The 26,077-nt window shown below is 49.6% G+C and overlaps 12 protein-coding genes across 12 annotated transcripts, besides 2 other annotated features; 6 read left to right on the top strand and 6 right to left on the bottom strand.

Moving 5' to 3' along the window:
- Positions 1-1,799: 1,799 nt before the first annotated feature.
- On the top strand, positions 1,800-2,897 carry ACLA_008540 (NAD dependent epimerase/dehydratase family protein; the record flags this gene model as incomplete). The annotated part of the gene is made up of 1 exon (XM_001273519.1): positions 1,800-2,897. The coding sequence occupies one exon, from the start codon at positions 1,800-1,802 to the stop codon at positions 2,895-2,897; it is 1,098 nt and encodes a 365-aa protein (XP_001273520.1).
- A 2,513-nt stretch (positions 2,898-5,410) lies between these two features.
- ACLA_008530 (uncharacterized protein) lies at positions 5,411-6,882 on the bottom strand (the record flags this gene model as incomplete). The annotated part of the gene is made up of 2 exons (XM_001273518.1): positions 5,411-6,297; positions 6,381-6,882. The coding sequence occupies 2 exons, from the start codon at positions 6,880-6,882 to the stop codon at positions 5,411-5,413; spliced, it is 1,389 nt and encodes a 462-aa protein (XP_001273519.1).
- Positions 6,883-8,638: 1,756 nt separating this feature from the next.
- ACLA_008520 (5'-methylthioadenosine/S-adenosylhomocysteine nucleosidase family protein) lies at positions 8,639-9,748 on the bottom strand (the record flags this gene model as incomplete). The annotated part of the gene is made up of 1 exon (XM_001273517.1): positions 8,639-9,748. One exon carries the CDS (start codon positions 9,746-9,748, stop codon positions 8,639-8,641), a length of 1,110 nt encoding a protein of 369 aa, XP_001273518.1.
- A 385-nt stretch (positions 9,749-10,133) lies between these two features.
- Positions 10,134-11,712, bottom strand: ACLA_008510 (FAD-dependent oxidoreductase; the record flags this gene model as incomplete). The annotated part of the gene is made up of 5 exons (XM_001273516.1): positions 10,134-10,589; positions 10,660-11,030; positions 11,087-11,355; positions 11,422-11,534; positions 11,584-11,712. 5 exons carry the CDS (start codon positions 11,710-11,712, stop codon positions 10,134-10,136), a joined length of 1,338 nt encoding a protein of 445 aa, XP_001273517.1.
- Positions 11,713-13,381: 1,669 nt separating this feature from the next.
- Positions 13,382-14,498, top strand: ACLA_008500 (polyprenyl synthetase family protein; the record flags this gene model as incomplete). The annotated part of the gene is made up of 3 exons (XM_001273515.1): positions 13,382-13,720; positions 13,781-14,133; positions 14,186-14,498. 3 exons carry the CDS (start codon positions 13,382-13,384, stop codon positions 14,496-14,498), a joined length of 1,005 nt encoding a protein of 334 aa, XP_001273516.1.
- Positions 14,499-15,044: 546 nt separating this feature from the next.
- Positions 15,045-15,068: a microsatellite.
- A 77-nt stretch (positions 15,069-15,145) lies between these two features.
- Positions 15,146-15,175: a microsatellite.
- A 90-nt stretch (positions 15,176-15,265) lies between these two features.
- On the top strand, positions 15,266-16,477 carry ACLA_008490 (uncharacterized protein; the record flags this gene model as incomplete). Its single annotated transcript, XM_001273514.1, has 1 exon — positions 15,266-16,477. The coding sequence occupies one exon, from the start codon at positions 15,266-15,268 to the stop codon at positions 16,475-16,477; it is 1,212 nt and encodes a 403-aa protein (XP_001273515.1).
- A 271-nt stretch (positions 16,478-16,748) lies between these two features.
- On the top strand, positions 16,749-18,495 carry ACLA_008480 (CRAL-TRIO domain-containing protein; the record flags this gene model as incomplete). Its single annotated transcript, XM_001273513.1, has 5 exons — positions 16,749-16,770; positions 17,213-17,835; positions 17,901-17,942; positions 17,994-18,093; positions 18,155-18,495. 5 exons carry the CDS (start codon positions 16,749-16,751, stop codon positions 18,493-18,495), a joined length of 1,128 nt encoding a protein of 375 aa, XP_001273514.1.
- Positions 18,496-18,884: 389 nt separating this feature from the next.
- Positions 18,885-19,324, bottom strand: ACLA_008470 (DUF3759 domain-containing protein; the record flags this gene model as incomplete). The annotated part of the gene is made up of 3 exons (XM_001273512.1): positions 18,885-19,048; positions 19,100-19,249; positions 19,312-19,324. The coding sequence occupies 3 exons, from the start codon at positions 19,322-19,324 to the stop codon at positions 18,885-18,887; spliced, it is 327 nt and encodes a 108-aa protein (XP_001273513.1).
- A 930-nt stretch (positions 19,325-20,254) lies between these two features.
- On the bottom strand, positions 20,255-20,882 carry ACLA_008460 (putative phosphoglycerate mutase family protein; the record flags this gene model as incomplete). The annotated part of the gene is made up of 3 exons (XM_001273511.1): positions 20,255-20,345; positions 20,390-20,612; positions 20,666-20,882. The coding sequence occupies 3 exons, from the start codon at positions 20,880-20,882 to the stop codon at positions 20,255-20,257; spliced, it is 531 nt and encodes a 176-aa protein (XP_001273512.1).
- Positions 20,883-21,222: 340 nt separating this feature from the next.
- ACLA_008450 (uncharacterized protein) lies at positions 21,223-21,606 on the bottom strand (the record flags this gene model as incomplete). The annotated part of the gene is made up of 1 exon (XM_001273510.1): positions 21,223-21,606. The coding sequence occupies one exon, from the start codon at positions 21,604-21,606 to the stop codon at positions 21,223-21,225; it is 384 nt and encodes a 127-aa protein (XP_001273511.1).
- A 249-nt stretch (positions 21,607-21,855) lies between these two features.
- Positions 21,856-22,985, top strand: ACLA_008440 (class I SAM-dependent methyltransferase; the record flags this gene model as incomplete). The annotated part of the gene is made up of 2 exons (XM_001273509.1): positions 21,856-22,205; positions 22,259-22,985. The coding sequence occupies 2 exons, from the start codon at positions 21,856-21,858 to the stop codon at positions 22,983-22,985; spliced, it is 1,077 nt and encodes a 358-aa protein (XP_001273510.1).
- Positions 22,986-23,230: 245 nt separating this feature from the next.
- ACLA_008430 (putative FAD monooxygenase) lies at positions 23,231-25,225 on the top strand (the record flags this gene model as incomplete). The annotated part of the gene is made up of 5 exons (XM_001273508.1): positions 23,231-23,464; positions 23,512-23,911; positions 23,959-24,194; positions 24,246-24,286; positions 24,337-25,225. The coding sequence occupies 5 exons, from the start codon at positions 23,231-23,233 to the stop codon at positions 25,223-25,225; spliced, it is 1,800 nt and encodes a 599-aa protein (XP_001273509.1).
- Positions 25,226-26,077: the final 852 nt, after the last annotated feature.

Below are 26,077 nucleotides of genomic sequence, written 5' to 3'. Positions count from 1 at the left end.
GATGCACAGCAGAAGAGAGGTGACATGCGGCGTATGATGTTTTCAAAATTTGAGTGAGATGACTGTGATGACAGTGTGACTGATGCATCAGGGTGGTCAACGGGGGTCTGATTAGTAGTAATTCTTGTGACTGCATCCTTAAGATGCGCTAGTTTCTTCTTCTCATCATGCCCTTCTGGAATTAACGCCGCTGTGCATGGTAAAGATCTACCTAATAATGACAGTTCTGTCTCCAGCCCAAGAAGAAGACGCCAAGCGTAAGATGTAGGTCCAGGAGCTGTCATCTTGATAGCCGTGGAACCACAAGTCTGATAGCGCGGGTCATCCCAAATCTTCATGAGAAACTCTACGAAGCGTGTTGGGTCTTCGTTTCTTTGGATCAGAGCCTGCTCAATGTTGAGCCTCGGATTTCGATGGATAATCTGAGTAAAGACGCTTCCCTTGTTAATGAACAAGGGAATTGCTTGCAACCACACCTGGACGATACCGGGGCTGATGAGAAATAGCTGATCCTTAGAGAGATCCAGCCTGGCTGCGGAGTTTGCATCCAGGAAGCCGAGGTCGCACCATAATATATAGTTAAGAAGAAGGGCTGTTCCCATCAGGGCCTCGCAATTATCTTTTGTCAGAGGGTATGATAGGCTTTTGCGAAAGAGGTGAACCGTCTTGGCCATTAGCTGCAGTGACGCATGCGAGTATTTGGTGGTCTGCGGACAGAGGGTTGCAAGGTGCATAGCGCCAATACATAAGATAGCAGACATGATAAACTCTTCCTAGAGGAGATTAGTACTAAGGTTTATTAGCCTAGATAAGGATGATAGACGTACATCAAAAGCCCGTTGCATGATGACGGGCCAGACTTCGGGAAATGTGAGCGTTGATCGGGTTTCTTTATCCCAGTGATGAAATAACTCCAGATGCAAGAGGCTGATCTGAGGATTCTTGTTTGACATGAAGTATGCACTGGGTGTGGAGAGGCTTGGAGCAATGATATTTTGATGGAATGGCTGTAGACATTGAATGTTGCGCTTGATGCAGCTGGAACATGGAAGTCTCTCATCACACTGGTTCATTAGCTGCAGTATTGATATTCATTATAGTGAAATCAGACTGACATACCTTGACTCTCCGCTGTTTGCATGCAACGCACCCTCGCCGGCTTTTGCAGTGGGGTCGCTTCTTGCGCGGCTGGTCCGGGATTCCGAGAGTCCGTAGTGTGGGGGTTTGACCCTCCTCCCATGGTAGTAGGATGGTGTGGGTGAAAAGCACAGGCGCTGGATTTGTGGACATCGAAACTGAGTTAGTAGGCATAGGACGTGTGTGAGAATGAGGTCGTAGCAAGTTCAAGAATGGGAACGGAGAACTATCTTATGGAGTACTCAGCCACCAAATGGAAACAAACAGTGGGGCTGAACTGCATCAGCCCTCGGATTACCGATTGGGAATACGCCGCCCAATCACTTTCCTCATTATGAGAAAAAGGTAACTCAACCTAGCCTTAACTAGCTAGAAGATAAAATGTTCGGTGAACAAAGTAACAATTAAATGAGGTCAGCAAGTGCAATAACCTCATTGCAACCAACTGGCGCCTTGGAATTGAGCAAAAGGCAATGCGTCATCGTAGGGTAGAAGTTGCCTTGATGAGCACCGGAATGTCAGTATCGGCTTGATATTTACATGTATTAATAGTCTCCACATAAGCTACTACTCGTCTATATAAGGCTCCCTGTCGGCCTCATCTTCAAGGTGGGATCCATCCTCTATCAACATCCCTTGACATCTCTTGTAGAGGGGGAAAAATGTCTTCATCTTCAATTCCTCCAGGAGGTCTGATTCTCGTTACCGGCGCCAATGGCTATGTCGCCAGCGTTGCCATCCAAGTTTTCCTGCAGCGCGGCTACTGTGTCCGTGGTACTGTCCGCTCTCTCGCATCCAATGCTTGGATGAAAACATACTTCGGTCCAAAGTTCGAACTTGTTGAGGTACCCGATATCTATGCCCCCGATGCCTTCCAACGGTCTCTTAAAGGCGTGGACGGGGTCGCCCACATCGCTATGAACATGGATATGAACCCACGAAACCATGCGATCATTGAGCAAACTGTCCAATCAAATCTCCAGCTCCTGGAAGCTGCTGCATTAGAACCAAGCATCAAGAGCGTTGTCATAACCTCGTCCCTGGCTGCGTGCGCGCTCCCGACAACTGGTACGCCGTACCGGATTGACTCGACTACCTGGAATACAGCAGCCATTGAACAAACGTCCCAGCCGTGGAACAGCGAGGACAACCCCCGTTTGTATGGAATTATGCTCTACGGAGCCTCTAAGGCACGTAGCGAGCAGGAAGCATTCGCATGGGTGCGCGAGCACATGCCAGTCTTCTCCTTCAACACAGTCGTGCCTACCGTGAACTTTGGCACAGCTGTATCCCCTGAGAACATGAGCTATCGCAGCACCTCAGCAGTTCTCGATGCCATTGCCAAGGGCTACCCAGCTGCACCGTCAGTTTTACCATCACAGTGGTATGTTGATGTCGAGGATACAGCATTGCTGCTCTTGGGAGCCTTGACACTTGAAGATGTGAGAAATGAGCGTTTGCTAGCCTTTGCAGGCAGGTACACGTGGTCGCAGATCCTTGAGATCTTGCACAGACGATACCCACGGCAGATCATGTTCAAACCCATTGACGAATCCGTCGTGGATGCCGGCGAAGTGGATAATGAGCGCAGCATTGAAGTGTTGAAGAAGATGGGTAAGCAGGGAGGGTTTACCTCATTGGAGGATACCCTTGTTAAGGCCCTGGATACTATCTTCGAGAACCAGTCCAAGGATGTGCCTAAGACGAGAATAGATCTCTATTACCAGTCTATCGCTGGAAATGCAGCCGATGATAGTTGAAGGCTAAGAGGTAGATAAGCCATCATCCATCTTATATTCGAAGCCAAAATATCAAGTGGTCTATCTTCCAAGTCTATAAAGAATATCAGTAAATGCTCTTTAATCCAAAAAGCTAACAGCTAATGAATTATTCTACACACACAATGTTCAGCGATTGTATCCAGGGGGGATAACTAATGATCCAAGATTTTGTTTTCTAAAATACCCCTCTTGCCAAAGCGAAACAAAACACCATCATCATTTGTTTTTGATTTAGAGCATACCGAAAGTTCTTCTAACACTTTAAATTCGTAGAGATTACCATTTTCTTGCACTTCTCAACTCATCCTTGATACATCTAGCTCAAACCGTTCTGTAGGATGTAAAGTCCTAGACGTCAGTTGAGGGCTGGCTGATAACTCTGCCTTCTCATAATTGAATGATCGACTTCTCACGGCCGGCAGCTCAGCCCGCTGTCCATCGTTACCGGAATTCCCAGTCACCGAACAAGAGAAATGTTGCTTGGCAACAAGTCCGCGCTGCTGGTGTCTTCGTCGTCGGAACCATAGTAAACCCAGCCCAAGAGCCATTGCTAAAACTACACCAGCAGCAATACCCAGTCCCATCCCCACTTTTGTACCGGTGTTAAGACTGGACGAGGTTCCTGCGGGACTTTGTGTCTCAGCTGGCGGCGGTTGTGTGCTGGTGACGGCCCCAGTGGCTGCTGGGGCGCTAAAATCAGTTGATTGCCATCGAATCTACACACCATAAGCATTAATCGAGCCTGGGCTGGTCATAGAGCCCGCTCTAACTGTCTCCCATTCATCCGTACCGGTCTGAGTATAAAGATACTCGGTTATCACGCCCGCTGACGGTTGCCAAGCACAGACTTCAGTAGCCCACCAGAGTTCCGATGTTGTGGCACTCGCTCGTAGGGAATATGTATTTGATGCGGCTCTAGGGGAATCAAATGGAAGTCATTAGGTGAACCATATTGAATTTTTGAGGGTTCAATTCCAGTTGGACTTACACAGGACAACATGTTGCGACTGTCTCTGTCAGTACTCCTGAATGTATCTCCAATGCGGTCGCTATGACATAGCCACTTGGGCAGATTCCAGGAGAAAAATAAGTAGACGGTGCCCACCCAGATGGGAGACATTTCGCTACATTGATGGGGCCCAGATTCATCCAGGTGTACCCGGCGCTTTTAGCAGCCCATAGATCTTCAATGCACTCTTTGGGCGGCGTAAATGTGGGTACGGGGAAGGTGGGCAGTTGTAGTGGCCAGCATTATGGATTATATACTTGCAACGTGGAATTGAAAATCACAGCCGAGAAGATTAAGACGACAGCTTGGAATTCATCACAATAGGGAGCTGGCAAGAGATGATAATAATAGCGTAGGCACATTGAGTTAGAAGAGGGGTCATATAGAAATACAAGGCTGAATCAATATATGATATGGACTGACAAATTTGGACGCCCCAGGGTCTGACTGACCTGACCTATTACCTTCCTCTCCAAATGAGATACTAGATAGCAGATCCTACGCAGATATACAGCATGTTGAGCTCCTTATTCTGCCTGGTTGGGCGAATAAGTTTGTTTCGAGGAGGTGAGCAGAATAAGGCTGCTCTATGATGATCCACCGCAAGAGAATTTTCTGATGAGCCCGAAAGGCATCACAACAGCGGCATTATTAACAAAATATTAAAGGCAGTGTTCGCGAGTCGTTCATGATCGTTGTTTGAGTATGGGAATGGCAGTTACATGCCTACGTTGATGAATTCTGCTCAAAATCAAGTCTGAGGCCCGAATTGTACGACAAGCCAATCAGTGAGACATTTCCGCATCGAGACAAGAAAGCAGGGGGCTTCTTTCTCATCACACTGGCTCCACGTTCAGCGCGCAGTCGTTTTGTGTAGATACACACGGTCAAGGAGCTTGTATCCCGCATGGTGCGCGGTTATCTCAGAATTCTGAATGGTCAGCGAAGTTGTGCCTCGATAAAATTAATTGTCCGATGTACCTCAACCTTCCCGTTTCTCATATGAGGACTTGGTTATGTGTCAGTTTAACGCTGCGTAACATTGATCAGCGGACTAGGCGCCCATAATTCCCTCTTCATCGGTAGATCCTAATAGGGGCACCACAGATCTGTCTCTATCGCTGATTAGACTGGCGTCCTCTGCCTCATCTAAGACGAGCAGGGTGATAAAAGCCAACGGGATAAATGCAGAAAAGGATGGGGCCATACTCCATAGTGATGTATACATCAAATTGTAGCCTTGAGCCTGTGTTGGCGCCTAGAGGTACCATCATTGTCCCAAAAAAACTGACGGTACCTCATTTTTGAATATCTAAGGAAGGATTTGTCTAGTCCCGCAAGCCTAAGAAGATGCAAACTCTCTCTTTCTCTTCTTTCTTATTTAATTTGCACTAAGCGACGGAGAGCACGCTCCTGATTACTCAATTACTCAGGGCGGGCCTGCTGCATCAGGCAGGTGTCTTGGATCGCTCATGGTCCCGTTCTAGCTGAAGTGAGGAAAGATGGTCGTCCAACTCAGACCTGAGTAGACGTCAGCTGGCATCGCCCGAAAGCAATAAAACACCAGGAACAGAATCCCAACCCGGGCAACGAAATAGCTCAAAAACAGGATAATTCCAAAGACCCAGAAGCAACAGTTAGGCGGCTTCTCTGTACAACAACATATCGCACAATATAGGGCACAGCACCCCACGTCATCTGTACCGTGCGCATCTTTCAATTTTGACCTCACCCAAAATCCGAACATTGGGAGTACAGAAGACGTCAGCATCATTAGTCCAAATACTCTCCACATTGTCCTTGCCATTGGGGTAGGGAATTCCCAATTCCAGGCAATCAAATGTAATCCGGCAAAGATGAAAGCCGTTAAATAGAATGACACCGCGACTGACAGAGGGGACAGCTTTTGGGTCAGGGGAGGGTGTTCGGCGGAGCTGCTAAACATCTCCAAGAACCCGTCGGCTGCCATAAAACTGAGCTGATGGAAGCTTGGGTCTTCATTCTCTTCCAATAAAAATCTATATCTCTTCTTAATGACTTCTCGCATCTGTTTGGCCTTTTCTGGCGGGCAGAAGAGGATTGTTGGGGTCTGTACGTCAAATGGTTTATCCCACCAGAACCAGTACATGATGAGAGCACAAAATATAAAGGCAAGAGTGGTCAGTTCAAGCTCAGTAATTGGGAGTCCTGCGCAAGCACGGGCAATGCTTTGGATCACAAGCCAGGCACATTGGAGGAGCGCGAAAAATTTGGTAAACGAGTCTGATTTCGACCGGTCCTGGATATCATCAATGGTGGTAATGGGAAGAGCCCTGTTCTTGATGTCGGATGCTTTGGTGGCAGGGAATATACCAAGTTCTTCGAGTTGCACTAGAGAACGCGCAAAATGAAACATTCACAGGCCGGTCAGAGAACCATTTGAGCTGTGGGCGGTGATCGGGCTGTTCACTCACCGAGATCGTTTCCCTCCAGCCGCTTGATTCGAAGCCGTGTCTTCTGTTCAACGTTGTCAAGTCCTATCAACCGCTCCTCGACTGAAGGCTCCCCCTTGACCGCAACATCCTTAACATGAGTTCCGGCGTCCAGCTGCTGAGAAGCTATTATATTTTCACTTTCCGCTGCTGCTGGATTAGTGGAAGCAGATGTGTCCCCTAATTTATTCTCACTCTCCTCCTCCGGGATCGCTATCGAAAAACCTCCCATGGTGGCATAGTAGGCATGAACTACTGACCAACCCATGTGTTTATGCCTTTCGTACAACTCTTCCGCCTCATGCCTCTGGCTCACAGAAATCATGACCCCGAGTTCCGGCGCAATTGCCAAGATAAACATCCACCCGACTCGCTTAACCCACATCCAGCGTAGCTCCGAAGACGGCTTAGGGAGAGGAACCCCGAGCAATTTGACCCATTCTGTCGTACCGCGCTCCCGCTCGCTGGGGATGTTGAGATGCATACATTTCCATGTGCAAACCAAAAAAATTGCAAGACAGCTCCAGATGATTTCAGCCGTGCTGCGATGGTTGTCAGGGGATATCCACCCAACGCGCTTTGGGTCGCCTGATGTGGCGTCTGTGTTGGTGTCATTAGATTGAGAGACCGCTACGAATGGAAAGAGGAACAGAATCAAGAAGAGCATCATATCAACACAAGATGCTGAATCTATTCTCTCTTATACTGGGGCTGATGGAACTGTACTTAGTGATGATGATTGAAATAAAAGAGGAACAAGAACAGAAAGAGAAGAACGGCCCTTTAACAAAGGTCTGAAGGCTGTGTATTCATCCTCGCCCAACCCGTCTCAGCCACAGTGCGACGATTCGGTCAGCATTATCACCATGAAATAGTGAGCATAGACCTATACGAGCGTGTGCAGGTGGCATTGCCTATCAATGGCTGACGGTTCCTTGTGACAACGCCTTATTCCTCTGGCCGCCAATAAGCGGCGCGGTGGTTGCTTAGGGGCTGTGGGAGCTTACCCTCTCAGGGATTGACAACATCCTGGCTAAGCTACGAATGTACTCCATAAGCGAGAGATCCTATCTATGGAGTAGACTATGTAACCGGTTGGTCTCAGCCTCTCTCTCTCTCTCTGCAGATTTTCTTCCAGTCCAATCAACAACTGATTATCACACGAAGTAGACGCACACCATCAGTGGGTCACTAGTAGCGGTCTTCCACGCTGTGATTAGGTCGCTGTATGAGCAACCATTCATCATAGTTGTCAAAATAAGGCCGAGGCAATAGCCTGACTCCTAAAAGTTTAATTTAAATGTACCATGGGACACTAAGAGCAACCTGATTTCCACTTGCGTTGTCGAGGCTGTTCTCCCCCGGTCCAGATTCGGTGGCCGAGAAACACAAAGAGGAAGAATATGCAGCACTAGTCATTATGTTCATCAATAGGCGCGATGTGACTGGCTATCTGTGTTCGCTTTGAAGGCAGCTGATCCCCATCAATTAATCTGTTTTCAGAACGAAAGCATTTCTATGGTTAATGATACAAACGAGCAGCTAGGGGCCGTTTGATACCTGTCGGCCCTGGCAAGGCTGAAAAAGTTGAACTCAGCATGTAGTCTATACATTCTATCTCTGATAGGCTGCGGCTTTTCATTTTCTACAATGGCACGTCACTTGCTATGAAAGGGGAACATGGATTCATTATCATAGTGGTTGTTTGCTCTGTTGCTGAGTAGGCATGAACACTTCAGGTGAACATTTTCTCCATCATACACCTAGCAAAAGGGCTCATGCCCCTGCTCCAAATAGTGGGAGCTGCCAATGGTCACCCAGACCAATTGACCTTCGCCGGGATTTTTGTGCATTTTAATCTGACCGAAGAGAACCCCCCGCAAATGAGCGGCGGGAGTAGTAGTCGCAATCTCCTGGGGCAGGTCACTTCAGCTCATTTCTTCAACTTTGAGTCCTCGCACGCAGTTCTGAAGCCGTTGAAAATCATGACTGTAAATCAATGAGCAAAGAGTACCTACGACAACATTATCAGGACAGGTACACGGGACATCGACCCGGTTGATCATCCGTCTTTTGCTTTTATAGAACTTGATAGGCCCCGAGTCGTTGACCTGCATCGCCCCATTGAAATCAGTCGAAGGATCTGCTGGGGACAGCCAGCGACCTATTCTCTCCTCACTTATGGAGGACTGAAGCTGTCCCAAGCCTTGAGCTACATGTGTCATACCTGATCGAATATATCAGTTCCTCTCTACGAGCGGGCTTCCAGAAGGTACAGCAGAGATCAATTTACCTACGGGTTTGGTCTTCTCCTTCCAGAGAGGTAGCTGAGCCACTTTGTGACGTCGCAAGGTAAGAAGCAGCTCCCTGGCATAAGCTGCAGCTGTGAGGGCCGCGTAGTTATGCCACTCATCATTCTTATGTGAGTCAGAGTAGTCACATATCCCACGGATCACCATACATGGAAGATTGTTCATAAGTCCGGCTGCTTCCATCTCAAAGCACAAAGGGTTCATGGTTGAACTTGCAAATTGGTCGCGCATGATGGCATCCTTAATCACAGTGTTGCCAGATGCAATTGTCCCATAATGAACAATCACAGCCCGCCCTGCGCGGTCTGGCCTCTCTACCACATGATTCCTGTCACAGAGATGGCAATTTTGCCCACCTTGATGCGTGCAATCAGAGTGGTAAAGATAATCTATGGTTGGCCGTCGGTATTCAGGCATATCGTCCATACGCCGGATGTGCTCGCCAATGCTTTCGGCCGTTCTGGGGTCGTTGTAGCGTCGTCGGACCTCTGGTATTGCGCCCAGTAGCTTATCTGGAGGAGCATCGAGATGCCCAGTTGGTTGGAAGCTGCCACCTGGCAATAATTTCCCAAGATCATACTGCACCACCCCACCCAATGTCCCACTCGGGGTTCCCACTATAACGTCCCCAAGCCTGATGTCACGTTGGGGGGTTGGTAGACCTCCTCCAATGCCCACCATCAAGGCGAACCGTAGGGAAGGGAAACTGCGCACCATATCTTGGGCAACGCGAGATGCCGAGTTCGTTCCATATCTGCCTGGTGGGAGACATCCGATAACCACGCAGTGACCACTAATACGACCAAAAACATATGTATTATTATCACGTTCGTCAAGTACCTCGAGATCGTTCAGCTCCTCGTCTAGCATTCGGCAAGCGCTCTCGTATTCCTCCTGCAAAGCGCAAATCCACCCAACTGTATAGTGATCGACGGATCCTCCTCGGCGTGATTCATCTCGAAGATGTCCTTTTCGTTTTTCCGGGCCCTGTAGTCCGCTTCGGGCAAGCCCATGGGGCAAATATGTTTCTTCAGGCATGACTTCGGCTTGATGTAGAGCCCGAGATCTGTGAAGACGACTCTTTGTTGGAAGCTTCTTGTGAAGAGTCCAGAAAAACACCGCCGTTGGGAGTATTCATAAGGTAAAAGTTTGGGATCGCTTTTGAATATAGACCCCATGGAATCATTCTACATATAGATGAATACGAGGACTTACGACCTATCGCATGGCGACGAGGCCAAGACGAGGCTGATACAGAGAGCGCGCCAACTTGGCCTTTTCAGCCTGATTTGCATTCAGCCAATCAAATATCATGTGTATGCGCTGGCAAAACTGGGGCACGGATACAATTCTCTCATCCTCGGGGTATTGGCTCGATCTCAAGATGACACACAGTTACATATAACCCCAAGACTCCTGTGGGTCACCATAGTGGTAGCATGCCCATCACCAGGGAGATCCAGGGCACCAACAGTATCACCCACAGTGTCTGTAAGTACATTATCCATCCTCCGCGTTGATACTGTCTCCAGCCATCTTTCAAAGGACTCAGCGGCAGAAACTGGCAGATTTCCCCATTGGCTATGGCCTGCGATGCAATCTCAGCCGGCAGGTTTCCAGCGTATGGGACATAGTATCGACCGAACAAGGTATTCAAGATCCCATCCCGTGCCTGGAGCCGTACCAGCAACCTTGACATAGAGTATATTGACCGGACTCGTTTGCACCGGATGCGCTGAAATTGCTGTAATAGAGGCTCGAGTTCGTCGGCACTGGGAAGAGCTCCAGTTTGGTCATTCTGGAGTTGCTGCAACAGGGTGCTCAGCACTGCCGCATCTTCAATAGCCATATTTGCGCCTTGGCCGATGTTGGGCGTCATCTTTATAGAAGGTTAGCACTTAGGAATATCACCATAATAGTACCATTTGGGTATTCACAGAGGGAAGTACCTTGTGAACGCTGTCGCCCATCAAAACAACCCGGTCATAATGCCACATTCGAAATACATTCTCCTCCAATGCGGTCATAGAAGCGACCTCCCGTGTATCCCAGAGGTGTCCAAAGGTTATATGTTCGTATAATCGCACGTTTCGTAACTCTGCAGCAGCCAAGGCAGCATCATCCGTGGTAAAGTGTGGCCCTTCAGGGTATGTGTATTTTGTGGGTAGTTTTCGAATCACAAACCAGTAGATTCGGCCATGCTTCCCATGAATGGTGATAATTGTGAGATGATCAAAGAACGCATTGATCTGCTCTCCGACCAGGAGACCTGCAATCCCTGATGAGATGCCGAAAATACAGGCATATTCCACTGTCGTACCTAGTAGCTATGTCAATCATGGGCTATACCTGTATCACCGCTTTAATACAACTCACTTTGTTTCTCATCCTCTATAATGCGGTGAAACCTTTGTTCTGCCTGCTCCCACATCGCTGTGCGGACTCGGCTATGAACGCCATCCGCACCAACAATAAGATGACCACGGTATACATTGCCACCAGCGGTGACCACAGAGACCTCATCCCTAGCTGAACTGATAGATGTGACTTTCGTGTTGAGGTGAATACGCTCGGGATGAGGATACCGCCGATATAAAATCTCCAGAAGCTTCTGTCTGTCCAGGAACGCAATGGGAAACCCGAATCTAAACACGTCAAGGTCAACCGTCGCTGATATTTCACATAAACATAGAGGAAATTTCGGTGAGCACCTTTCATGAACGATCTTGGGATGGAAGGAACTGAAACTGAAGCCATCTGGATAGCACACAATTGCTCGCTCCAATGGCTCAATATGATTTTGAATCTCATCGTAGATGTCGAGCTGATCAAGCACCCGCGCTCCATTGGGTAGTATGCCAATGGAAGCCGACCTGAGGAGCAATATTGCCTGCTTTCTCAAGGACAACGTGGTTGATTTTTGCACGCGCTAGACAGTGCGCAAGCGTTAGTCCTGCTATCGATCCTCCGACGATGATAACGGTAAATTCTGATTTTTCCATCTTCAGCCTTGGACGCGAAGGCTATAATTTCTGGGTGTAAAGATTCGCCATCAGCTGGTCCCGGTCAAAGTCCAGGTTCAGCAAGTTGGTCGCTAGTCTATATCACTCCATCCGCCGTAAATCCTCAATTTAATGGGCTGGATGGTCCGCTGAATGTGGTCTGGTCACTCTGCAGCTTCTCTATCGGCCTCCAATGTTAGACCGGAAACATATGCGAGTCGCTTGGTCCTACTATGGCAAACTCCAATTCATGATCGACATGTTTTTTATAGATTCAGTCCAAAGCTCGTGCATAGAACAGACCTCGAGAGAGAGTTTGGGCAAAGAAGGTGTCTTCGAATGGTGCCATCAGATGATGAGCAGAAATTTATTTGACTGAACACTCGTTTATAACCAGACTGACGAAACCGGCAGAACGCATACAAATCCCCCAATAGCTACATCTCCGAGTCAGTCTTTCTGCATGTCAGATAATTTGAGGCAGGTACGTGGGCAGTGATCTGCCAGTGCTAGCTAACCACCGATGTCCGTTGGTATCAAAACATGGTCGACTTGACAATGCAGCATGGATGCAACAAGCTCTCTTGAATTTCGTTTGGCCTAAATGATAGTGAACATTGCAATCAAAACTGTTCACATGGATCTATCCAAATGAAAAGAAGTAGCAATCTTGATGTTGGCAGCCCATTTCACAAATAGCTAGTGGGTATACTGATGTATTGTGCCACTGATAATCCTTAGTTATCACATCGAGAACAAAATACAATCCAGTATCCCATGTTGCTGGCTTCGACACCAAAGTAGCATTATCAAACATCACAAAATTTGGACTTGGTCCATACATTCAGTGTCTGGGATGATGCATATCAATTCCGTCGTCCACTCATCAATGCCAGTCCTCAATTTAGAGACCTGGCTATGATTCCTTTCCCTCCCTTCCACACTGCTCATATCGCTTGACATACCAATAGCATACCCCATATGACCCATCTATCATGAAAAAAGCAGCCAAGCTCCATAGTACGAGAGGCTCTCCAAGCCAAGAGAAGCATTCGGGCCAATACTTCCGCCGCAAAAGGGCGAAGATAACTGTGCAAATAGATCCCGAAATCGCGATAACCTTGAAGCGGTCCAAGGTATTTTGGGGGCGATATATGAAGACATAGACCACTTCCCAGGCGATGTTGCAGCACAAAGGTACAATGGCCATTCCGTAGGTCATGTCATGGAAGGAGACGTAAACCATTCCGACATAGTTGATAATCCAACCAACTCCCATTCCCACGACGAATAGATCGACAATCGGTTTCACTGCGTGGTAGTCCGGAGGGGCTTGCCAGACATTGAATCATCTATCTTGACCGTAGACGAAGAGAAGTTGACACTGCATACAACTGGTCAGGGGAAGATGTGTGACCTGGGAGATGAAACACGGCCTCAGTCCATTTGGAACTGGCGCTCAGCCGCCTTTTATGGAGCATACCTATCCTGCGGTTGAAATGGAAACTTGGGGAGGAGTGCTGGAGGCAACCTACTTTACTTACTGAATTTCTGACCTTGCAGTGCGCCAGCTAAGGAGTCGAAATAAGTAACTCTTCTCCACCGGACAGAATCAGACTCGAATTTGATGAATCTGTATTTGGACTTCTCAGCCGATGCCAAAATCACGATGAAAGTCCCACCTTCGATGCTGGAGGAGGAGCCACTCTCAATCATCATACTGCTGCTTCCTGCGTTCTTCTACTATCTGATCTCGAACATCATTGATCGCCTACCAGTTTTTCAGATATGGTCTAAAAAGTCCTACCTCATTGGCCTGAAAGACCCGGAGCGAATCACCTCCTTTGAATGTCCGTACAGCTACATCCGGAAGATCTACGGTCGGCACCACTGGGCTCCCTTCATAGAGAAACTATCACCGGGCCTTAAAGAAGATGACCCCGGCAAATACGAGATTGTCAACGAAATCATGGATGCTATCCATCTTTGTCTGATCTTGGTGGATGATGTATAGCTACCGCAAGGAACACTACCTTTTGGGGCACGATGCTAATGATCGGATTCTTAGATATCTGACGGGAGCGACTATCGCAAAGGGCATACTGCAGCTCACAGGATATACGGCCCATCGGAAACTGCAAATCGAGCGTATTACCGAGTCACACAGCTACTGAGAAAGACGACCGTGGAATTCCCACAGCTGGCGCCGTGGTTGATGCAAGACCTGGAGGACATCCTTGCGGGCCAGGATCTCTCGCTGGTCTGGCGCCGGGACGGCCTCAGCAGTTTTCCGAATCATGCACCGGAACGAGATGCAGCATATCGGCGGATGGCCTCGCTCAAAACTGGGGCGTTGTTCCAACTGCTCGGACATCTGGTGCTGGAGGACAGCTCGATGGACAAGACGATGACCCAAATTGCGTATGAACTTAGGGCAGTCGCTTGGAAGGAGATATACTGACCACGGGCATAGGTGGTATTCGCAACTCCAGAACGACTGCAAAAATGTGTATTCGTCGGAGTATGCCAAGCTCAAAGGCGCACTGGCTGAAGACTTGTCGAACAGGGAGCTCACCTATCCCATTGTGCTTGCTCTCAACGCAGCCGACGGCAACTATGTGACCGACGCCCTGGAGTATCCATCTCGTCGAAACCTGCGGCGAGCACTCAAGGTGATCCAGAGTGAAGAGGTTCATTCTTTGTGCGCTGCTGAGCTTCAGGCTGCCGGGAAGGGAATAGAGGAGTGGCTGCGGCTTTGGGGAAGAAAAGAAAAGATGGATCTGTAGACTTGAAGAGCTAGCTATGGTCAAAGCTATTTAGTCTTTGCATGTTGTCTGTGTACTTTCGCCTTTGCACCCGCGACAGACTATATATATTCTAGGACATATTCTACCCTTCCGGTTCGTATGTCAGGCGATTCTTTGGTTTCTCAGGCCTTAAGTTTCTATCCTTTCTATACAGTGATCTAGACTACCCCTCTTTCCTTCCAACCCCTTTCCAATAGACCTATACTCCAGATAGATGAGGGTTGTTGTCTACCTATGAAAGGGGTGGCGCTCGATTCGGACTAGTGCAGGATTAATTTTAAGCATAACACTTAGCTCTCGGTCGACTTGGGACGTCTGGGAGACTTCTTCAATAGACCTCACAACGTACACTTGGGGATTCCGAAAGAACTGCCTGTGATGATTGAAATGCCTTGACTACGTCGTCAGTCTGTGTCTGGGATAATACAGCCACCGTCCGAAATCTTGACTGCTGCTTGCAAACAGGGAATGTTCGGAACCATCGACGCGCCACTATGACGCAATGGACATCGACGGCCCTGAATACATCACAGACATCACAGACATCACCAATAAATACCTGTCCAAGATAATCGTGGAATGTGCACTTATAAATACTGTCACTGGGCCTGCATGTCACTAGAAGACATCCTCACTACATCTTCACTACATCTTCAATATCAATTCTACCACTAATCGACCGTATCGACTCGATTCTTTCCCTCCCCAACGCACCACCTCATCCATCCTATCTATCCACATCCATCATGTTGAGCCGAAGCCCGAGATTCGCAACCGGCTGTGCTAGACAGCAGCTCTACCGTCAAACCAGAGCTTCTCGTTTCCGTAATCCCCGCGCACATTACTCGACCTCGTCCGAATCGACGTCGGGAGGGGCCAATTCCGCCTTGGTCGGTGGTCTTGCTGGTGGTGCTGTGACCTTCTTGGCCGGATACACCTGGTACCAGTTCTCGGGCGCGAAGAAGCTGATCCAAACCGCCAATCAGACCCAGGAATACTACAATCAGGCGAAGGCGAAGGTCGCACAGAAGACTCCCGACCCCGAAGAGGCGTTCGGCTGGCTACGCGATACCGCCAAGAGCTACGCCTCCTGGATTCCCGGCGCAAAGGGATACGTCGACCAGGCGTTTGATGATTTGGAGGAGATTAAGCGCAACCATGGAGATGAATTCAATGACATCGTCAACAATGCCTACAAGGAACTGCGAGACGTGTCCAAGAAGGGCAGCCTGGATGTGAACACTGCCGTCAAGATCCGCGACGTGCTGCAGGAGCACTTCCGTCGACTGTACGAGCTCGCGGGCGCATCCGCCGACAATATCCTGGACAACCACCCTGAGCTCAAGGAGAAGGTTGGGGGCAGCTTCGACCAGCTGAAGGAGATGAGCGACGCCTATGGCCCCCAGGCCAAGGAGGAGATGGACCGGACGTGGCAACAGATCAAAGATATCATCGCTGGCGGTGTGACCTCTGAAACTGCCATGAAACTGCAGAAGGTGGCCGCCGAGAAGAAGGAGAAGCTCCAAAAATTCGGCGACCAAGCTTGGCTGAAGGGGATGGAGGAGGTGAAGCCATATCTGGACCGCAACCCCAAGGCGAAGGAGCTGGTCGAGGGGAACAGCGATGCCTTGAAGAAAGGCAACTTTGGACAGATCTGGGGCCTGATCAAGGAGAGCGCCTCTTCCGGCAACGTGGGCGACCTGGAGAATTACATCCGCCGGACCGTGGACCAGGCCAAGGACAGCGGTCTCGGCAACCTCGACAAAGTTGCCAAGAAGCTGCCCGGCGGATCAAACATTCTTTCCCAGTTGCAGTCTCTCCAAAATTTTGCCGAGAAGAAGGGACAGGAAGCCGAGAAGCTGCTCAAGGAGACGATCGATGAGATCCAAGGTGTGCTGGCTGACAAGACCAAGCAAGCCGAGAACCTGGCCGAGGAGGCCAAGAAGGAGAGCAAGTGATCTGCTGGTACGATGAGATTATGATATCTTTCTTTTCTATGACCAATGTACATATACAGGAGTTGTGCTTCAGGGGCTGGATCATCTGGAGCCGAGCATTTCTTAGCAGCGATTTACTCAATAATGACTTGAATCCAGATTGTTATTTCGCCAATCCGCGGGAACAGTAGGCTCACTGAAAGTGCATATAGAATTGAATTGACTTTATGATATCATACGGACTTATTTGCTAGGAGATGATATCTAGAAATAGAAATAATAGCACTCCAGTATGTGTACCTGCACAAGACTAGGTAACCAACTACCAGATCCTGTGATGTCACGGGCAGGATGACATCAGCACCGCTTCTGCTTTTTGCTTTTTGCTTGGCAGTGCTTGGCAAGATTGTAGAAGCCAATCATCGGGGCTCTGCTTGTGGATTTACCCTGCTAGCCAAGACCCAATCACCGACAGCCATTGAAAACCAGCTAGGGAATCACATGACTGAGCTCTACAGCAAAAGGGCCTGACTAATCATATTCCCATTACGCCGTACTCACTCAGTCACCCCAACTATGTCTCCTCTCAACTCCCACAAAAAGTCACACTAAACCAAGTCACTAGAGCCACTAGAGTCAAACCGAGGAGGAAACTGGAAAATGTGAAAAGGGCACCGACCACCAGTAGCCGTGCGGGCGCGCCGCCTCCTGAGCATTCGATGGGCGCGCTTGTGGACACTGGTCCATCGTGATCAGATGGCTTCCCCGGCCCCTCCTCCTTCTCCCGCAGAAACTCGCGGCTGATCCGGACGGACTCGATTCTCTCCCGCAGAGCCAGCGCCGTTTCCTTCGCGACCTCGACGACGCCTCTGGGCCAGAGTCTGCGCGCCATCGGCCTGACACCGTCCGAAGCCCGATCTGCCACTAAGTGCCTGACGGTCTTGACGCCGGACGATGGTCGATGGGGCATGTTAACAGCTGCCAAGCACGAATCTCCCGACCGATGGCTGCTCCGGTATCTAGGGTTCTGCAAATGGAACGTAGGCAAGGCGTTTGTCCAGGTCCTGGAGGCGCTCTGCTGGCGGATGAAGGAGATACATGTGGAGGACCAGCTTCTACCCGCAGGGGAGCTTTTTGCGCTTCAACAATCGCAAGGTTCGTCGCGCTCCTCGGGCGCCGAACTAGAACGCGAGTTTCTGGGTCAACTGCGGAAGGGGAAATGCTTCGTCCGTGGAGTCGACCGTTGGGATCACCCCCTGTGTGTATTACGAGTCCGCTTGCACCGACCCGATCAGGAGACGGAGGCGAGTCTTCATCGACTGATTACACATCTCATCGAGTCGGCTCGGCTTCTCATTGCACCTCCAGTAGAAAGTGCCGTATGTGTTGTGCCTTTGTGCATTAGCCGTGAGGCCTCAAGAAACGTCGGCTAACACACCCGCAGACTGTGATTTTTGATATGACGGACATTACCCGTGCAAACATGGTAAGCTCTCAAACGCCTGGTGCACAATGTCTTGCTCACATTGTTCCTCAGGAATTTGCCACCGTGAAATTCATCATTCGATGCTTCGTGTCATATTATCCGCAGACTTTGGGGACTCTCCTAATCCATAACGCCCCACGCATGTGTACAGGTATTGGATATGCCGTTTGTGTAATCCTGAGACATTTGTCTAATATCATCGATGCTCACAGGTATTTGGAAAGTCATCAAGAATTGGATTGACGCCGATGTTGCGACAAAAATCCACTTCACCAAATCAGTCGACGACCTTGCCCAATTCATCCCGCCAAGTCGGATCATCAGCGAATTAGGCGGTGACGAGGAATGGGAGTATGAGTATCCGTACATCGAGCCCGAGGCAGATGAAAACCACCCGATGAAGGACTATGAGACGCGTGATTCCCTGCTGCTGGAACGACAGGTGATTAGCGAGGAGTTGTTCTCTCTGGCATCACAATGGATTGAGGCGACTAGACTCCATGATTCGGAGCAGATCACCATTCATCCAATCGCATCGAGCCGAAGTAATTGAGCAACTGCGAGCGAATTACTGGAGGCTTGACCCCTACGTACGAGCTCGAAACTGGTTGGATCGAACGGGCGTGATCCAGGAAGGGGGGCGCATCGAACATTATCCGATGCCCAAAAATCATGTTCAGATCCAGACAGCGAAGGTGTTGGAAGTGGCCCACATCGACCGTGCAAAGGTGAAGCTCATCAACGTTTCATGATTGGGGGCTGAAACGCGGATCTATAAGATGTTTTTTGTGGCCGAAAGATGATCATGATTGAACTTTCCGTCCAGTATGACATGCATGTCTGTGCTATTTGTGTCTATATATCATCTATATACATGAAGCTGATTCAAGGTGTGACGACATCCACTCCATCGCACCTATATTGAGAGATAGCAGGGGTCGGCTAGTAGTCCTGGTAGGAAGCATCCGACAACTGTCTCTCGGCATGTCTCTTGGCCTCTTCCCGGTCGATGAAATCGAGCCCCTTGGTCTCGAACTCACGATCAATAAAGGCACCAGCGAAGCCAGCAAGAATCTCCTTCGCCTTGGCATGACTTTCCGGCTGGCCTGGGACATATCAGTATTTGTCCCGAGAACCTGGGATGAAGGGATACAGACCGTTGCGGGCCACATGTTCCTCATAAGCCTTGGCCGCCTCGAACGAAGCAGCACCCGCAATCAGCTCATGGCTGAGCTTTGCCTTGTGCTCCTCGCTACCATTATAGGATTGGAATTGGTCGTAGGCCTGGGCCTGATCGCTGTCGTTATCTAGAGTGACCGCATCAGTTAGACATGGTCAAATAGAAAGTAATTTTGCCTCTGATACTTACCGAACCAACCCATGATACTGGCTAGTAGGAAATGGATATGGGCACTGTTTGTAGAGAGATATCAACGGAAAGGCTGGGGAGTAACTTGTTGAGTGAAAGAACTTGGGCGAGAAAGGAAGGGCATGAGCGGGGGGAGGGGGAGAGGGGGGGAGGGGGCACAGCCCAGTTATGTAGTCTGCCCCTCCGGTGGTGTAATCCAGGTGGCTTGTTGGGAATGGTTTGTCTCATACCACGATAGCATCAAACATCAAGAAAGCAGTCTGGTAGGCTGCTGCCCTCACTGGACCAAGCATTGCCTGGCCAACTAAGCTTTCGAAGTGGATCGGCCGGCTGCAGACCGCTCAATTAGGGCCTGGATGCTCCAACGAGATCCTATCTATTGGCTGTGATCGCAGGCTAAGCAAAAGACGGGCGTTTTGCTAGGCGATAGTTATCCCCTCCACTATTGACGAGGCCCTGATGCATGTGTTGTATGAGGCATTTTGGAGTCGTGGCGCCGATTCGGCAATTCCACAGACTCTAATCGCCCATAGGGACTATTCTCTCGCAGGGTTGCATATCATGCTCTTGTTTCATCATCCTTGGGCACAGTAAAATAGGATCTAGATGGTCAATAATGTGCTGTGCCCTCAACGCATACCGACATTCATGCTGTATAGCCAACCTTTACTAGCTGGAGCGCTGTACTGTTAATAGTCACAGAAGATAAAGCCACTACCTCCCAGGATACATAACAATGATTGGGATCATGCTAATTTGACTACCATAATTTTAATGAGATTGATCTTTGTACTACATCTCACCCTTTGACCTACCTAATCACCCATTAACAAGGATCCTCGATAGAACCAAAGTAATGATTAATGAGCATCTGATTTTCTAGCCAATCTATGGTACTTTCTTGTGTCTCTTTTAGACCTTTACTCATCGAACCAGGCATCCCCTAGTTATCCAAGCCGGGACATTGCTCACTGCTCTCCGCTGTAATTGCAGTGTGAGGATACGGATCCGTCCAGATCAGATCGAAACTGCCTCTGATCAGTGATAGGAACGTTGAGTGGTGGTAGTCTTGACTTACCGATCGTCCGGATATGTGGGCGGGTTATGATCTCCCAGCTTCTTGATGATATCCGTCAACGCGTCATGCTCCCAGCAGATCAAGATGTTGCCTGGCCCGTCGTATGCCTTGACAGCCTTCTTGACACACTTGGGATCGTCTCGATCACAAGAGGTGTCCACCGTCAAACCAAGGTCGTCCGCCAGGGGATGAACAGTGTCATAGGGACGTGCTCGTTTGCCACCTGCATCATATCGTCAGTTCAACCTCGGGGTCACAGGATACGTGCTATCCTACTGCTCTTGGGGGTTTCGGCCAAGATGTATCCAATGTTGTAGTCAGAGTTGCTGCCAAACACATTGCGGAGACATTGCGCCCGCTCCAGACCCTGAGCACTCAGCCCATTGCCACCATCGCTCGGCTTCTCTCCATGACGGATGAGATATACTGTGGGGGAGGCACTGACGACAGCAGAGCTGACGAGGCCAAGTGCGATGATGATTTTCGAAAGCATGTTGAGAGTTGAAAGACAAAGGGATTGGGACACGGAGAAATGGGTATTCGGCGGCCTACTGAACCGTCCTATTTAAATTCTACCACAAGCGATGCGTCAATCGTGCAGGATGGCCCCCAAAGCGGGAATCATGCACTGTAACGCTGTTCTGCTGCTGACACCTCGAGCAGCGAGGATTTTGCACCAGTGGCTGGATTGTGGAGAGTTCCTGCGTGGGGGGCTGTGGTGCGGCTATTGGTTCTTGGCCTGCACGTGCTGCAACACGTCCTCTGTGCATTCAATAATATATGTAACGTGCATCCTTCAAGAGAAGTGTTGCTGCAGCAGTTCCATTGCGGTCTTATGATCGCGATTCAGATGGTATGATATCGTCCGAGTCGGCGATACAGGATACAACAATGTACCTATGGGAGAAAGACCGAACCAGCCTTAAGAAAGACAGTGGGAGTAATAAGGATTCAACACCTTGCACGACGCGCCAGATACACAGACAGTCGATCTCGTCCAGCCAGTGCCGCCGCACTGTCCATAGAGAGCTTGAGTGGTACCGGTAGCAGAGGTATGCAAGGGAGGGGGGGGGGGGTTGGATTAAATTCCGGACGTTGCATGATGCAAGAGCCGGTGAGGCTGTCCCTGCGAGCCAACGTAGCTCACTGGGTAGGGGATGAAGAGTGCCGACCCGGATATGATGACTACGATCGAAGGCAGCAATCAGTTCGGCCATATGCTAGCCAGAATATGAATAGACCGAAGGACAGGACATGGTTCGAGAGTCACCATGACATACGCCCTTCCCGTCGTTGCTCTCGTCCAGAGAGTAACCAGGCTTGCGTCATGAGCCCTTCATCCAAATTGGCAGTGGCTGTTGATCAGACAAAAGATGGCATTGACGAAGTTCAAAAGAGCCATTTAATGGGCGGATAAGTTTCAATTGTAGCTGTATCGATCCAAGTCTCCATATCCTGCATCCACCATGTTTGACAACGTCGTCTCCCCTCGATTGCATGTCAAACCTAGCTGGCACCAGCTCCCACCGGGAAATTCCGTTGCGAGCAATATCCTGGACATTCGTTCTGACAAGCAAGAATCGCACTTGAAAGAAGCCTTGCAACAAAGCATTCATGCCGCCTGTAATGGAGCCCAATCGGCAGCCATGCCGGAACTTCTGCTCTGGGACGAGAAAGGACTACGCTACTTCGAAGAGGTCACATATGCCCCGTCCTATTACTTGACCAACGATGAGATTTCTATCCTGGAGAGGCGCAAGTATCAGATCGCCGAGCAACTCCCCTCAGGCAGTATGTTGGTAGAGTTGGGGAGTGGGTAGGTGTCCAAGGGATCCGTGTCTAAGATCACATCCTGATTACTTTTGACAGAAATTTACGCAAGATCAATATCCTGCTGGAGGCCCTTGATGAACTGGGGCGCGAGGTCGACTACTTTGCGCTAGATGTCTCTTTTTCTGAACTGCACCGCACGCTGAGTTTGGTGCCCCCAGGACGCTTCCGTCATGTGCGGTGCTTCGGTCTTCTCGGGACGTACGATGATGGTCGTGGATGGCTGCAACGGCCCGAGATCCAATCACGACCAAAGACGTTACTCTCCCTGGGGTCGACTTTGGGAAGCTTTCCTCGAGCAGACATCGCTGGCTTTTTGTCTAGTTTTCTCTCCGGATCGGCCAAGAACAAGCCATCCTTTTTGATCGGGCTCGATGGATGCAAGCAGGAAGACCGGGTGCTTGCTGCATATAATGACCCCGACGGGACTAATTACCGGTTCATCAAAAACGGCTTGGTGCGGGCCAACGAGATCCTGGGTCACGAAGCTTTTGACCTCGACCGGTGGGATGTCAAAGGGATCTGGGATCCAGAGAATGGGAGTCACAACCAGTACTATATTCCACGGGAAGATGTGGCCCTGTCCGGCAAGGCAATTTCCGCTGGGAGAAAGCTCTTGGCAGTCAAAAGTCATAAATATGACGCGGATGATCAGGAAACACTGTGTCAAACGGCCGGTTTGCAGGTGGAGGATTCCTGGCGGGCGGACACGGACTACAGTGAGTATATTCCGTCCGCCCAAATAATTCCGTGGAAGAGTTACTGATGCAATCCATCTCCCTGTTTCTTTCATTCTTTCCCCCCAGATTTGCTCTTCTTGACTATGAAGAAACTATAGGTGAATAATCATCATGACGTCGGTACGCGGTGGCCAGTGGAGCTGGGGCTTAATAAGAAGAGGCATAGAATAGTATGGGATAGATAGTGAGAAAGAGACAAGCACTACTCTGACTTAACACACTTTTATGATATGTCGATACTGTAGTTTTGACTTTCAATTGTTACCCAAAAATGCCCTCTAATATTGATCTGTTGATTATAGGCGCTGGCCCAGCAGGACTGATGGCCGCCAGCTGGGCCTCCCACTATAGCATGACGACGCGCATTATCGACCAGAAACGCGGCCGGACACCCACGGGCCACGCAGACGGTATCCAACACCGAACAATGGAAATTCTGAACAGCTTCGGAATTGTTGATCCCATTCTGCGGCACGGCGTCCATGATGTCGAAATGTGTTACTGGGTATGGTTCAACCCTGGTTGTTGGTACGCACAACTGACATCGCCCAGGGCCCAAACAAAGAGACCGGGCACATTGAACGACGAAAGCGGTTGCCATCTCAGCCGGGAAATCTCTCTCAGTTTGGACAGATGCTATACAATCAAGGCCAGATTGAACAGGTCCTGCTGGACTATATCGCCCAACAAGGTCGCATTTCCGTAGAATGGAACACCAAAGCCGAAGGGTTGGAATTTGTCCCCAATGATGATTCTGAGGCTGACGCCAATTTTCCCGTCCTTGTGAAGGTGAGAGACTCTCGCGGTAAGACCGAAGTAATTCGTCCGCGATATCTCATCGGGTGCGATGGCGCCCATAGCTGGACGAGAGAGCAACTCAAGGTCCCGATGGACAGTCACTCGGAGCACTCTACATGGGGCGTGCTGGATGTCATTCCCATAACAGATTTCCGTAGGTGCTTTTCTGGTATTTCCCATCCACTCACTGACCCTCTCCAGCTGATATCCGTCAATCCTGCGCCATTCAGTCCCCAGGTCATGGTAGCATCATGACCGCGCCGCGAGAAGACCGCTTGGTTCGATTGTACATCCAGGTGAAAGGCGACGACGATCCCGATCAAAAGGCGCAGGAGAACTCGGAAGACACACCAAAAGCGCTCATCCAGGCTGTAGAGAAATCGATGAAACCATACAAGCTGACATTCAAGCATTGTGACTGGTGGTCGATCTATCCAGTAAGGGATGCGCTGGTTTACCGATAATCAACCACTGACCTCTCTTTACAGGTCGTACAACGCATGGTTGAGCAGTACAGAATGAATGACAGGTATAAAAGAAGTTCCTAGGGTTTGAAAGCTCTGCGTCTGACCCGTCTAGAATCTTCCTGGCTGGCGATGCTGCGCATACCCATTCACCAATGGCCGGTCAAGGCATGAATGTATCCATGCAGGATGTCTATAATCTGGTGTGGAAGCTGGGAGCCGTCCTTACGGGCGTGGCAGATCTCATCATCCTCGATACATATGAGGCGGAACGTCGTCCAGTTGCCAAAGAATTGATGGAGATGGATTCAGTGCTGGTGCAGGCTTATGAGCATGAGGCGAAGGAGACAGGGGAGTTGGATGAGGTGCGTGACAAATACTCCGGCTTCATGTCGGGAGTGCAAGTGACATACTCGTCGAACATGCTTGTTGCCAGTGACGAGAAAAGTGGCAACATGACACGGGCCAAGAATATCACCGTGGGCATGCGAATACCATCCTTCCCGGTGGTCAACCATGCAGACGGTGCGAAGGTGCCTCTATTAAATATTCTTGCAAGCAATGGGTCCTGGCGTCTGCTAGTTTTTTCCGGTGATCTGCAACTTTCTGACGCTTGGGATCACTTGCTCACATTTGTCAATGGGTTTAAGCAACGATCTCATCTGGCACGTTGGAACCAACGATACAGTCGGCCACGCCGTCCCCAGGTCGAAATTGTCCTTGTCCATGCGAGTCCGAGAGGATCCTTCAATCTCTTAGACCTGCCGGACATCTTTCATCCCTTTGACGCGGATCTTGGCTGGGACTACTGGAAGGCGTTTGCCGACGACGGTGCGTACGTTGGATATGGCATTGACAAGAATGTGGGATGCCTAGTACTGTGTCGTCCAGATCAACACGTTGCCTGGGTGGGGGGAATGGACGATATAGCTGGTCTGGATAACTATTTTTCGGGGTTCTCAGCGCGGCCAACTGGCAAACCTGGTCGGTTTGATAACGCCTGACAATTCGCGCCAGTGTGGGTATGTCTATGACGATCGGGCTGTCGCCGAAGACTTCCCTTAAATAGGCTCAAAGACAATAGACATAAGATTCTTGATATGAATGCTATATATGTCTGTATTATCTACGCTTCTCCACAATGCGAAGCCGATACTACTAGAAGGAGGCTGAGAACAACTTCGATTGAGCAATCATGATGCTCACAGCCAGCTGCAAGTTCGAATTGCGGCGTGAATACATTTAAGAGATATCGGTATGGAAACATATTCTTCAGCAAGCGATATGTTACTTCATTAGGCACACCTGTTCGATGAGACGTGATACAACAGATATCCCAGGTCAAACATCCAAGCAACCTCCCAGAGCTTTTATTATTCGTTTATCAATAGACTGACTCGCTGGTTCAGAGAATTTGAAGGGACAGTAGTCGAAAAGATATGAAGAACGACCTTATTAGATCGCAATTCTTCCATACGGACTACTTACTATCTGACCCGTCTAAGTTGACTAGCTCTCTCTTGACCTCAAGCTCACATATTAGACCAGGCGAGTGGCGCTTGAGAGAACGGCAAGCATATAAGTCACATAGGCACAAGACAAGATGTCGCGGGTGTGCCATTGTGCTGCGCAAATGCCATTGCAGGTTGCCACATGTCCCAAGCCACGATGATCCACACGGACAGTCTGGGTCGTGGCTGCGGGGAGAAATGGCTGGATGTATTCTCGCATTTGAGCTGATATGAGGATAGCGGATCTCGTCCGGAGTAGGAGATGTTTCGCGAGTGTTCAGGGTCACCGATTGCTCGGTTAGTCGCACGCGAGCGGATGATGAGCGGATCTTCGGACAGACTATC

This window comes from Aspergillus clavatus, genomic scaffold (genome assembly GCF_000002715.2).
Source record: "Aspergillus clavatus NRRL 1 1099423829797 genomic scaffold, whole genome shotgun sequence".
Lineage (NCBI taxonomy): Eukaryota > Fungi > Ascomycota > Eurotiomycetes > Eurotiales > Aspergillaceae > Aspergillus > Aspergillus clavatus.
This window is presented reverse-complemented; position numbering and strand designations above follow the sequence as displayed.